The sequence below is a fragment of the Zalophus californianus genome, chromosome 17 (genome assembly GCF_009762305.2).
Source record: "Zalophus californianus isolate mZalCal1 chromosome 17, mZalCal1.pri.v2, whole genome shotgun sequence".
Taxonomy (NCBI): Eukaryota; Metazoa; Chordata; class Mammalia; order Carnivora; family Otariidae; genus Zalophus; species Zalophus californianus.
Genome location: NC_045611.1, coordinates 35,104,935 through 35,119,953, shown reverse-complemented (window position 1 = coordinate 35,119,953; position 15,019 = coordinate 35,104,935). Strand labels below are relative to the sequence as shown.

The window sequence follows — 15,019 nt, the reverse complement described above, 5'->3', positions numbered from 1 at the left end:
GTGCCAGTTCTGAGCCTGAGTCTCAAGAAACCCTACATTCTTCATCTCATCCTTTTGGCAGTCTACTCTAATACTAAGTGATCAAGCCCAGGATACCCTGATGGGGATTGATAGCCCATGTGGCCCACTTATCCCCATTGCCCCAGTCAACAGCTACCTTGCTGACCAGCAGATTTATAAGTAAACCACTCAAGACCAGATGAAGCACCCAAATGAGCCCAGCCCAAGTTGCTGACCCAACCATAAAATTGCATGCTAACTAAATGGCAATTGTTTTAGGCTTCTAAGTATTAACAGTTAGGAAGTTTGTGTGTTACAGAGAAAAAGCTAACTGATGAAATTTGGGCAAATTACTTAACTTCTCTGTGCCTCACTTTTCCATCGGATAAAGATAATAATACCTCCATGGTGGTTGTGTTATACAAAAACAATGAATCATGGATCACTACATCAAAAACTAATGATGTATGGTCACTAACATAACATAATAAAATTAAATTAAATTTTTAAAAAAGAGTAAATGAGACCATATTTGTGAAGACCTTGGACAGATTCTGACACAATGAAAGCTCTCCTTAAGCATTGGCTATTGTTTCCCTCTCACCAAAGGATAATAGGAGTAAAGAAGTGGTTAATAAATGGATGGATGGATGGATGGATGGATGGATGGAAGGAAGACAAAAAGACAAGCATATAGAGCAGCAGCATGGGGAGCAGGGCCAGTGCCTACTCTCCTGATGGTCTAGAAACTAATTCTGGAGGTTCTACCCTGGCCCTCCCTCCAATCCTCCTCCTGGCTTACCTTGCATAGGGTCTCACTGGGATCATGGTCTTTAGGCTGGGGTCATATCTTTCTATAAAGGATCTCCGATGGCCTCATTGATCCAGATCTGAGATAAGGTAGGGGATTTCACCCACCATCCTGATGGCAGCCTGGAGCCCTGGGCTCTTGGCCTAGGGACAATTTCACTCTGGAGCAGAAAGATGAGGAAGGTCACTGAGAAATGAGGACACTCTGGAATGGGATCAGGCAGTCCCTACTCCACCCATACTTTACCCAGATCAGCTTCCTTGCTCCAATCCCTTAGACAGTTTCACCAATTAGCTTTCTACATTTATGGGTCGGGTAGGGGATGGGGGGTGAGGTGTGGCCAGAAACCCTGCCACATCCCTCAACTCCATTCTGAGGTTTCTTTATTAGCAAGGACATTCAGTGCCTCTTTTTTACCATTTTGGGTTGATGAGGAGCAGAAAGCCTATTGTGGATTGTCTGTTAGGAGCCAGTCTGTGGCCAACCCTGAATCCCAGACCAACAAAAGAGCTCCAGGAAAGTGTGTTTGCTGTCACACAAATTTGCTTCACACAGGGTGAAGTTTGTCACACACACCTCTTTTTCTTCCTGCTTCTTGTGTGTCCACATTGTCCCATACCTAAGGACTAGAGACCTCCAATGGGACTACCTCTTAAGACCAGGCACATCTGGACAAGCACACATTCCTCCCCACCCCACTTCTGGGACCACTGCCCCTAAGGAAGACCAACAATCTAAGTGGAGAGAACACTTTCTGGAGTGCCTGTCCAGTCCATAAACCGACCACCCCATTCACCAATCACCTAAACCTAATGAATAGAGAATAATCCTTGAAGGTTTGCCTATTCCTGGTTTCAGTCCTTTCCTGAATGAGACCCCAGCTCTATTCTTCCCCTAGGGTTCCAAACACCTCCCTCCCTAGACACTAGAGATTAATTGTCCCTTTTTACCCAACTATCTTGAGTTGGTTTCTGTCACTTACCACCAGAGGCCTCATTATTATATATATACATGGGGGTCCCATTCCCATGAATTTTCTCAGAAAGTTTTCTTGGCTAGAAACATCCAATGAACCAATTCCCATCAAGGTTTTAATGACTAATAAACTAATGACAGAGTTTGAAATGTTCTCAGATTCAATCTTTTACAAATTCTTCATTATACAGAAGAGGAAACAGAGGCCCAAAGAAGGGAAAGGACTTACTCAAGAATATACATAGTAGTGACACTAGCATCGTGGCTGAAAAAATACAACCTTTGTTTGTGTTTCCCCTACTCCCAACAACAATTTGGCATCTATTCACCAGCAAAATTGCCCTTCTGGGAGCTGTGGGATCCAGCACCATCTGCCAAGAAACCCAGGAGGAGTCTTGCCCACCCAGGTATCAAACAATGGACATAGAGACCTTGGTCCTGACTGTGGGCCCTGAAGTGGGCCATGAACTAACTCCAGACCCCTTAGCCATGGTCTAGGAGTCCCTGAAAAATATTGCCTTAGACAATCACTAAGGACAAGAGAACTTTTCCAGGTTAAGGTTTCTAAGTGGAAAATTTCCAGCACACCACTGGAGCAAAAACATATATAAGTTTGGTTGTGTTGGAGAGGGAAATGTTAATAGTTGACTTTATTCACACTACCACTCCCCCAAGGCAGCATAGTTTAGAGTCAAAAGAGATCTTCTCAGCCCATGATTTCTCTCACAGGGGAAGGTGAGAACTGGCTTCCAGAGCTGGCATCCAGCTGTACAGGATACTGACAAAGAAGCCTATTTTTCTTTCACCATATTCAGAGGACTAGATTCTGAGCTACATGGCAGGTGCAGGAAGATGCTGCAAAAGAGGCACATAGGACTCTTCGTGGGCATTAAAGGAACATGGATCCTACTAACTGCATCACAGACTATATCAAGAAACCTGCTCTTGAGCTGCTGAGGATACCTCATTCACACATGCCTCCAACTGGTTCACAGGCACTGCTAGAATTCCACATGCCTCATCTACACACACACCCATCCTGTGGCCAGCTCCCTGTGCATGCTGCCAATGGCAGCAGTAAGAGGAAGCTTTGACAGACAGCTGGTGAGCATGCACAGAAAACCACACCAAATCTGTGGGCTAGGGAGAGACCACAAACTTGAGCTTTAGCACCACTTTTGGAAAAACAAAAGAGAGGCTGTCAGAACCTAGCCTGGTGCCTTTGCAGAATTGAGAGAAAGCATATAGGCTTAAGAATTCTGCCACAAGGAAGAGCAAGAAGTATGGAGCAGGCATATCCACAGAAGGTCTGAGAAAGCCCTAGACTCCATAGCAAGGATCATGGAAGGTATTTCTCTCCCGGAGGCAGTTAGTAAAGATTCAAGAAGGTAACTGATATTTCAAATGTGAAGACAGCAATGCAAAACTTCAAGGAGCATGAAAAATTAAGGAAACATGACACCACTAAAGGACAATAATAATCTTCCCAAAGATATGGAGATCTGCAATGAACCCAATAAAGAAGTGAAAACATCTGTTTTAAGGAAACTCGATGAGTTATAAGAAAACACAGAAAGACAATTCAGATAAATCAAGAAAACAATACACAACCAAAAGGAGAAGTTTAACAAAGAGACAGAAATTATTAAAAGTACCAAACAGAAATTCTGGAAGTGAAAAATACAATGAATAAATGAAAAGTGTAATATTATCAGCAACAGAAAGAATCTATGAGTTAGAAGACAAGAACTTTGAGATTATGCAGTTAGAGGAGAACAAAAAAAGAGTAAAAAAAGAATGATGAAAGCCTATGCAATCTATAGAATACCATCAAAAGAAACAGTTTGCGAATTGTTGGAGTTTCAGAAAAAAAGAGGGAGAATGGGGCAGACTTATTTAAAGAAATAATGGCAGGGTGCCTGGGTTGCTCAGACAATTAAGAAGAAGGAGAGAGGGGCAGAAGGTATATTGGAGCGAATTATAGCAGAGAACTTCCCTACTGTGGGGAAGGAAACAGGCATCAAAATCCAGGAGGCACAGAGAACCCCCCTCAAATTCAATAAAATAGGTCAACACCCCGACATCTAATAGTAAAACATACGAGTCTCAGAGACAAAGAGAAAATCCTGAAACCAACTCAGGAGAAGAGATCTATAACCTGCAATGGTAGAACATGAGAGTGGCAACAGACCTAGCCACAGAGAACTGACAGGCCAGAAAGGACTGGCATGAAATATTCAGAGCACTAAATGAGAAAAATATGCACCCAAGAACACTGTATCCAGCTAGGCTGTCATTGAAAATTGAAGGAGACATAAAAAGCTTCCAGGACAAACAAAAACTAAAGGAATTTGCAAACACAAAACCAGCCCTACAAGAAATATTGAAAGGGGTCCTCTAAGAAAAGAGAGAGCCTAAAGTAACATAGACAAGAAAGGAAAACAGACAATATACAGTAACAGTCACCTTACAGGCAATACAATGGCACTAAATTCATATCTTTCAATAGTTACCCTGAATGTAAATGGGTTAAATGCCCCAATCAAAAGACACAGGCTATCAGATTGGATAAAAAAAAAAAAAAGACCAATCGATATGCTGTCTGCAAGAGACTAATTTTAGACCCAAACACACCCCCAGTTTGAAAGTAAGGGGGTGGAAAACTACCATACTAATGGACACCAAAAGAAAGCTGGGGTGGCAATCTTTATATCAGACAAATTAGATTTTAAACCAAAGACTATAATAAGAAATGAGGAAGGACACTATATCCTACTTAAAGGGTCTATCCAACAAGAAGATCTAACAATTGTAAATATCTATGCCCTTAACATGGGAGCAGCCAATTGCATAAGGCAATTAATAACAAAAGCAAAGAAACACATCAACAACAATATAATAATAGTGGGGGACTTTAACACCCCCCTGACTTAAATGGACAGATCACCTAAGCAAAAGATCAACAAGGAAATAAAGACTTTAAATGACACCCTGGACTTGAAGTCCACCAAATGGACTTCACAGATATATTCAGAACATTCCATCCCAAAGCAACAGAATACACATTCTTCTCTAGTGCCCATGGAACATTCTCCAGAATAGACAACATCCTAGGTCACAAATCAGGTCTCAACTGGTACCAAAAGATTGGGATCATTCCCTGCATATTTTCAGGCCACAATGCTTTGAAATTAGAACTCAATCACAGGAGGAAAGTCAGAACTCAAATACATGGAGGCTAAAGAGCATCCTACTAAAAAATGAATGGGTCCACCAGGAAATTAAAGAAGAATTAAAAAATTCATGGAAACAAATGAAAATGAAAACACAACTGTTCAGAATCTTTGGGATGCAGCAAAGGCAGCCCTGAGAGGAAAGTATATAGCAATACAAGACTTTCTTAAGAAACAAGAAAAGTCTCAAATACACAACCTAACCCTACACCTAAAGGAGCTAGAGAAAGAGCAGCAAATAAAGCCTAAACCCAGTAGGAGAAGAGAAATAATAAAGATCAGAGCAGAAATCAATGAAATAGAAACCAAAAGAACAGTAGAACAGATCAACAAAACTAGGAGCTGGTTCTTTGAAAGAATTAACAAGATTGATAAACCCCTGGCCAGACTGATCAAAAAGAAAAGAGAAAAGACCCAAATCAACAAAATCATGAATGAAAGAGGAGAGATCACAACCAACACCAAAGAAATACAATTATAAGAATATATTATGAGTAACTATATGTCAGCAAATTAGATAACCTGGAAGAAATGGATGCACTCCTAGAGATGTATCAACACCCAAAACTGTACCAGGAAGAAATAGAAAACCTGAACAGACCTATAACCACTAAGGAAATTGAAGCAGTCATCAAAAATCTCCCAACAAACAAGAGCCCAGGGCCAGATGGTTTCCCAGGGGAATTCTACCAAACATTTAATGAATAATTAATACCTACCCTTCTGAAACTGTTCCAAAAAATAGAAATGGAAGGAAAACTTCCAAACTCTTTTTATGAGGCCACCATTCCCTAGATCTCAAAACCAGACAAAGACCGCATCAAAAAGGAGAATTACAGACCAATATCCTTGATGAACATGGATGCAAAAATTCTCACCCAAATACTAGCCAATAAGATCCAACAGTACATTAAAAGGATTATTCACCATGAACAAGTGGGATTTATCCCTGGGCTGCAAGGTTGGTTCAACACCTGCAAATCAGTCAATGTGATACAATACATTAATAAAAGAAAGAACAAGAATCATATGATCCTCTCAATAGATGCAGAAAAAGCATTTGACAAAGTACAGCATCCTGTCTTGATCAAAACTCTTCAGAGTATAGGGATAGAGGGTACCTACCTCAATATCATAAAAGCCATCTATGAAAATCCCACAGCGAATATCATTCTCAGTGGGGAAAAACTGAGAGCTTTCCCCCTAAGGTCAGGAACACAGCAGGGATGTCCACTATCACCACTGCTATTCAACATAGTACTAGAAGTCCTAGCCACAGCAATCAGACAACAAAAAGAAATCAAAGGCATCCAAATCGGCAAAGAAGTCAAACTCTCACTCTTTGCAGATGATATGATACTTTATGTGGAAAATCCAAAAGACTCCACCCCAAAACTGCTAGAACTCATCCAGGAATTCAGTAAAGTGGCAGGATATAAAATCAATTTACACAAATCAGTGGCATTCCTATACACCAACAAGACAGAAGAAAGAGAAATTAAGGAGTCGATCCCATTTACAATGGCACCCAAAACCATAAGATACCTAGGAATAAACCTAACCAAAGAGGCAAAGAATCTGTACTCAGAAAACTATAAAACACTTATGAAAGAAATTGAGGAAGACACAAAGAAATGGAAAAATGTTCCATGGTCATGGGTTGGAAGAACAAATATTGTGAAGATGTCAATGCTACCTAGAGCAATCTACACATTCAATGCAATGCCCATCAAAATATGATCCATAAAGAAGCTGTGGTATATATTTATACAATGGAATATTATGCAGCCATCAAAAAAACTCGAAATCTTGCCATTTGCAATGACGTGGTTGGAACTGGAGGGTATTATGCTGAGCGAAATAAGTCAATCAGAGAAAGACATGTATCATATGACCTCACTGATATGAGGAATTCTTAATCTCAGGAAACAACCTGAGGGTTGCTGGAGTGGTGGGGGGTGGGAGGCATGGGTTGACTGGGTAATAGACATTGGGGAGGTATGTGCTATGGTGAGCACTGTAAGTTGTGTAAGACTGTTGAATCACAGACCTGTACCTCTGAAACAAATGATACATTATATGTTAAAAAAAGAAGAAGAAGAAGATAGGAGGAAGGGAAAAATGAAGGGGGGGGAATCGGAGGGGAAGATGAACCATGAAAGACTATGGACTCTGAGAAACAAACTGAGGGTTCTAGAGGGATGGGGCATCAGGGGATGGGTTAGCCTGGTGATGGGTATTAAAGAGGGCACATACTGCATGGAGCACTGGATGCTATACGCAAACAGTGAATCATGGAAGACTACATCAAAAACTAATGATGTAATGTATGGTGATTAACATAACATAATAAAAAAATTAAGTAGTTATCACATAAAATAGACTATTACATCTATAAAATGTTTTGTGTAAGCCTTAAGGTAAAAGGTTTTTAAGCAAAAACCTACAGTAGAGTTACAAAGATAAAGAGAAGGGAATTAAAGCATACCACTATGAAATCATCAACTTACAATGGAAGGCAGCAAAAGAGGAAGAAAGGAACAAGGGAAGTACAAAATAGCCAGAAAACAGTAAGATGGCATTAGTAAGTCCTTACCTATCAAGAGATATGTGAAATGTAAATGGATTAAATTCTTTAATCAAAAGGCTTAGAGTGGCTGGCTGGATGAAAACATAAGAGCCAACTATGTGCTGCCTACAAGAGACTCACTTCAGCTTTAAAGACACACACAGGCTCAAGGTGAAGGGATGGAAAAGGTTTTTCTTGCAAATGGAAACCAAAAGACAGCAGACATTTATATCAAACAAAATAGATTTTAAAGCCAAAAATTATAACAAGAGACAAAAGTACTACATAATGATAAAAGGATCAGTTCCTCAAAAAGATATAACAATCATATATATATATACAAATATATATATTATACACACACATATATATTGTATAAATATAAACAGATGATAGATAGATATGTTTTAAAAATGGAGCACCTACATATATTAAGCAATATTAACAGATCTGAAGGGAGAAATATAAAATAAGAGTAGGTAACTTTTTTTTTTAATTCAATTAGCCAACATATAGTACACCATTAGTTTTAGATGTAGTGTTCAATGATACATTAATATTCCACTTTCAACATTAGCTAGATCATCTGGACAGAAAATCAGTAAGGAAACACTGGACTTGACCTACACTTTAGACCAAGTGGACCTAACAAACATATACAGAACGTTCTGTCCAACAACAGTAGAATACACATTTTTCTCAGGAACACATGGAACATTCTCCAGGATAGAAAATGATAGGTCATAAAACAAGTCTTAGCAGATTTAAGAAGATTGAAATAGTGCCAAATATTTTTTCTGATCACAATGGTATGAAACGAAATCAATTAACAAAAGAAAGCTGTAGAATTCACAAGTATGTGGAAATTAGACAACATATTTCTGATCAACCAATGAATAAAAGAAGAAATCAAAAGGAAAATGAAAAAAAATATTGAAAAAAGTGGAAACACAATATACCAAAACTTGTGGGATGTAGCAAAACTAGCCCCCAAATGGAAGTTTATAGTGATAAATGTCTACATTAAGAAAAATGAAAGATTTCAAATAAGTTACTTAACTTTACACTTCAATGAACCAAAAAATGAAGAAAAATTAAGCCCAAAGTTAGCAGAAGGAAATAACAAAGACCAGTGCTGAAATAAATAAACTAGAGGCCAGAAAAAAACAATAGAAAAGATTAATGAAAGTAAAAACTGATATTTTGAAAGGATAAGCAAAATTGACAAAACTTTAGCTAGACTACAAGGAAAAAGAGAAGACTCATAAATAAAATTAGAAAAAGTAGATATTACAACTGATACCACAGAGATACAAATGATCATAAGAGACTACTAGAACAACCACACATTGACAGATTGGATAATCTACAAGTAATTGATAAATTCTTAGAAACACACAACTTACCAAGACTGAATAATGAAGAAATAGAAAATCTGAACAGACCAATACAATAAGGAGATTGAACCAGTGATCCAAACTATCCCTCAAAAAGAAAATCCAAGACCAGATGGTTTCTCTAGTGAATTCTACCAAACATTTAAAGAAGAATGCCAAACTTTCTCAAACTCCTACAGAAAATTGAAGAGGAGATATTACCCCCAAACTCATTTTATAAGACAAGCATTAGCCTAATACTAAAGCCAGATAAGGACATTACAAGAAAAGAAAACTATAGGCCAATACCCTGATGAATATAGATGCAAATATTCTCAAAAAAAATTAGCAAACTGAATTCAACAACACATTAAAAGCATACACTATGATCAAGTGGAATTTATCCCTGGGAAGAAAGGATGGTTCAACATATGCAAATCAATAAATATGAGACATCACATTAATAGAATGAAAGATATAAGTCATATGATCTTCTCAATAGATACAGAAAAATAATTCATCTAATACATTAAGATACATCTTAATAGATGCAGAAAAATTACTTGATAAAATATGACATCTGTTCATGATAAAAACTCTCAACAAAGCAGGTATAGAAAGAATATACCTCTGCATAATAAAGGCCATATATGACAAGTCCACACCTAACATCATACTAAATGGCAAAAGTTTGACAATTTTTCACCTAAGATCAGGAAGAAGACAAAGATGCTCGCTCTTACCACTTTTATTCAACATAGTACTGGAAGTCCTAGCCATAGCAATTAGGTAAGAAAAGGAAATAAAGCATATTCAAATTGGAAAGGTGTAAAACTGTCTTTGCTTGCAGATGATATCTTATATATAGAAAATCCATAAGACTACCAAAAAAAAAAAAAAACTGTTGAAACTAATCAACAAATTCAGTAAAGTTGCAGGATACTAAATCAACATACAAAAATCAGTTGTGTTCCTATACACTAAAACAAAATATATGAAAAGAAATAAAGAAAACAATCTCATTTACAACAGCATCAAAAACAATAAAATACTCCTGGCTAAACTTAATGAAGGAGGTGAAAGATCTGTACACTGAAAACTACAACACTTTGAGGAAAGAAATTGAAGACACAAACCTGGAAAGCTATCTTGTGTTCATGGATCAGAAAAATTAATATTATTAAAGTGTCCATACCACACCAGTTATCTATAGATTTGACACAATCCCCATAAAAATCCTAATGATATTTTTCACAGAAATAGAAAAAACAATTCTAAAATTTGTTTGAAATCACAAAAGACTTTGAATAGCCACAAAAGAAGAACAGAGCTGGAGGCATGACACTTCCTGATTTCAAACTATACTACAAAGCTATAGTAATCAATGGTGCTGGCATAAAAATAGACACATAAACCAATAGAACAAAATTGAGAACCCACAAATAAACATATACATATATACTCACATATACGGTCAACTAATATTTGACAAGGGATCCAAGAATACTCTATGGGAAAAGATATTCTCTTTAATAAATGATACTGGGAAAACTGGATAATCACATGCAAATGAATAAAATTGGACTCCTATCTTAATCTCACTCACAAAAAATTAACTTGAAATGGATTAAAGGCTTAAACATAAGAATTAAAACCATAAATTCCTAGAAGTAAATAGAGGGAAAATCTCCTTGTCTTGGCAGTAATCTTTTGTTTGTGACATCAGAAGCACAAGCGAAATAAAAAGCAAAAGTAATTACGTGGAACTACATCAAGCTAAAAGTCTTCTGCACAGCAAAAGAAAAAAATCAACAAAATGAGAAGGCAACATACAGAATGGGAAAAAAATATTTGCAAATCATGTCTCATAAAGGGTAAATATCCAAAATATATGAAGAACTCCTACAACTCAAAAGCAAAATAAAATTTAAAAAATCTGATTAAAAAATGAGCAGAGGAACTGAATAGACATTTTTCCAAAGAAGACATACAAATGGCCAATGGGTACATGAAAAGGTGCTCAATATCACTGATCATTAGGGAAATGCAAGTCAAAACCACAAAGGGATATCACTTCATACCTGTTAGAATGGCTATCACCAAAACAAGAAGAGATAACAAAGTATTGACAAAGACATAGAGAAAAGGGAATTCTTGTGCACTGTTGGTGAGAATGTAAATCGGCACAGCCACTATGGAAAACAGCATGTAAACTCCTCAAAAATTTTACAATAAAACTGCCATATGATTCAGCAATCCCAATTCTGGGTATATATCCAAAGGAAATGAAATCAGGATTCTAAAAAGATACCTGCACCTTCACACCCATTGCAGCATCATTCACAATAGTCAAGATATGGAAACAACCCAAGTGTCCATTTATGGATGAATGGATTAAGAAAATGTGGTGTACATACACAATGGAATATTATTCAGCCTTGAGAAAGAATGACATTCTGTCATTTGGGACAACAAAGATGGACCTGGAAGGAATTATGCTGAGTGAAGGAAGTCAGACAGACACAAGACAAATACTGTATGATATCCACTTAAATCTAGAATCTAAAAACTAAAAAAGCTAAACTCCTAGTAACAGAGAGTAGAACAGTGGTTGCCAGGGGTTGGGTGGTGGAGGAAATGGGGACATGTCTGTCAAAGGTAGTTTAGAACTTATAGTTATGAGTAAATTCTAGGGATCAAATGTACAGCATGGTGATTATAGTTAACAATACTGTATTATATACTTGAGAGTTGCTAAGAGAGTGGATCTTAAACATTTTCACTTCAAAAGAGAATGGTAATTATGTGAGGTGATGGAGGTATTAATTAATGTTACTGTGGTAGCCATTTCAATGGCTACCACATTTGATAGACAATGAAGTCTATCAAATCTGCATGCCATACACATTTACATGTATGATACAAGAAGTTGTATTATATGTCAATTATACCTCAATAAAGCTAGGGGGAAAGCAGAGTGTATATAAAATGAGTGGCACTATCTCATCTGGGGCAGGCTAGATACAGAGAAACTGACATGCCCACTTTTTTCCAGTTACCCTGGAAAACCCCTTGCATATATTATATTACAAGAAGCACTCCTCTAGAATAATATATTCTTTCTTACAATAGAATTTTAAAATTAAAATGTCTTCACTTCAAAAAGACAAATCCCCCAAAATGGAAACATAAACAACTGGAGGTGGCAAATGTTTTGTAGGTAATAATTCTGCTCAAAATCTCTTCTATCATTCTATTAATGAATATTAATGACATGAATACTATGGATCCAGCTCTAGATTCCTAATTTAAATAAGAACTCCCTAAACTTCTTGTCAACCTGAGCTGTACTCCATGGCCCACCCTCCATTTGCACCACCTAACACTACATTCCAGCAATGCCACAAGTCTGAACAAATCCCCAATTATTTCTGCTTCTTGGTCTTTGCACTCACCACTGTCACAACCTAGAACAATGTAACATCCTTCCCTTCACTTGACCAATTCCTGTTCAGCATTCAAGGCTCAATTCAGACATTTTCTCCTCTGGGAAAACTTTCCTACTTATCTATTTCCCTAAACAGACTGAAAAATAAGCACACAATAACACACATGAAAATGTAAATCACAGCACAGTGTTAGCCCTGGGTAGGGGGGGCACACAGAAAGAAAACAAAGACTTAAAGCTAAGAATTTAATCAAAGAAATAAAAAGGAGCATAAAATAGTAGATTAACCCCAAACAGCTTTATTAAGATATAATTGACATCTAAGTGCTAACCCTTAGTGGGCAAGGAGGAACAGAAAAAGAAAAAACAGAGGGATAAGTGGAAGACAAATAGTAAGCTGATAGACTTAAACGCAATGACATCAATAATTACATTAAATATAAATGGAGTAAACACTTCAATTAAAAACTAGAGATTGTCAGACTGGATGTAAAAACAAGACACAATGATATGGTGCCTACAAGAGATGGATTTTAAGTATAAAGACACAAATAGATTGTGAGTAACAAGATAAAAAAAGAACTACCATGCTAACAGTATCAGAATTGTCAACTCTGTGAGCAACACCATTCTTTACAGTGGAGAAACCTGACAAACACTACTTCAAACCGGGTGACCAAGGTCAACATCAACAGTAACAAGTCATGTTAATCAAAAGACATAATTTTTTAAAAGATCAAAAATTTTAAAACATTGTTTAAAGATTAAAAAGTAAAGCAACATGCTGGTATAAATGTGATTCACTTAACTACAAAGAATTAGTATGCAAAAGTTACAAAGAATGCTCTATATATCAATAAAAAAAGGACAATCAATTAGAGAAGTGGGCAAAAGATATAAACTGGCAATTCACAGATGAGCCAAATAGAAAGACACAAAAATGCTCCATCTCTGAGTATCAGGGAAGTACGCATTAAAGCCACAATCATAGTAAGAACTATTTATCATTCTTCAGATAGGTAATATTTAAGTCTGAAAATTGTAAGTCTTGGTATATGTATGGATCACAGCAGCTCTTAAACCCTGCTGATAGGAATATAAATTGTTTAACTAATTTCTTTTTTTTTAATTTTTTATTGTTATGTTAATCACCATATACTACATCGTTAGTTTTTGATGTAGTGTTCCATGATTCATTGTTTGTTCATAACACCCAGTGCTCCATACAGAATTGTTTAACTAATTTCTAATTCAACTTGGCATTATCTGAACCAATTCAAGATTATTTTACTAACATAGCCAGCAATTATACTCCTTAGGTATATAAATGCTCAGAACCAATTCCGTCTGTTCAAGGAGTCCCATCAGAGTAACCATAAACCTTGCATGCTCCTTTTCATTGTCCTCACAAATTCTCCCCTACATCTGCTGCCTCTTTTCAATCATACTAATGTCAACACTGAACTTCAATCTAGAAAAACACAAACAATCCATGGAACTAGAGGGTATTATGCTAAGCAAAATAAGTCAATCAGAGAAAGACAAATACCATATGATTTCACTCATATGTGGAATTTAAGAAATAAAACAAATGAACATGGGGGAAGGGAAGGAAAAATGAAATAAGATGAAAACAGAGAGGGAGGCAAAACTATTAGAGACTCTTAACTCTAGGAAACAAACAGTTGCTGGAGGGGAGGGGAGATGGGGTAACTGGGTGATGGGCATTAAGGAGGGCATTTGATGTAATGAGCCCTGGGTGTTATATGCAACTGATGAATCACTAAATTTTACCCCTGAAACTAGTAATATATTATATGTTAACTAAATTGAATTTAAATAAAAAACTTTTAAAAAATCCACAGAAGACAGAATCTCACGTAAAAATATCTCAGTGGTCCCTCTATAGAAATATTTGTAGCAGCTCTTTTTGTAACATTTTGAATATTCATCAATAGGAAAATGGGTGTGTTGTATAATATGAATACCATATATTACTATTCAACAATAAAAATGAATGCAAATCCACACATCAACCCATGTGAATATTGCACATGATAAATTGAAAGGGGAAGAGGCATTGCAAGAAAACACATACACTGTGATAACCACTTGTGTAAAGTTCACAAACTTGCAAAGCAAGTGTGCACTGATAAATATATTTATAGTAAAATTCCATTTCTCCAAGTAGCCCTGATTCATCTTATTGGAAAATAGCATTAGAAACCAAGATATGAGTGCTGGGTATGTTGTTACTAGGATATTGTTTGTTTCTTCTGGACCCCCTTGGCTGACAGAGCAAGGAAATGTATGTGTGTGTATTAACTAGCATATATAGACATATCTAAAATTATTTTTATATGTAACCATCTGAATATATTTAATCTAAGCATGGATTCCTCCTGATTCTCCAGCTATAACTCATTACTGTAATTATCATAATTCTAACCTCCTCCCCTTGCTTACCTATAAACTCCCACTCCAAAAGTGAGAAACCTGGCTCTCAGCATTCACCAGCTATTTGCTTAATTCAATTCCCATACACAGACACAGAAGTATCAGAATTGTCAACATATAGGCCTGTGAGAAAAAGCTCTATCAACTAGA

General features: G+C 36.7%; 1 protein-coding gene across 1 annotated transcript in view; it reads right to left on the bottom strand.

The window, feature by feature from the left end:
* ABCC12 (ATP binding cassette subfamily C member 12) overlaps positions 1 to 15,019 on the bottom strand; it is a 104,532-nt gene that overhangs the window by 84,828 nt on the left and 4,685 nt on the right. Inside the window, 1 exon segment of the mRNA XM_027617235.2 lies at positions 803 to 971. Coding sequence (XP_027473036.1) covers positions 803 to 921 — 119 coding nt within the window. The 5' untranslated portion in view covers positions 922 to 971.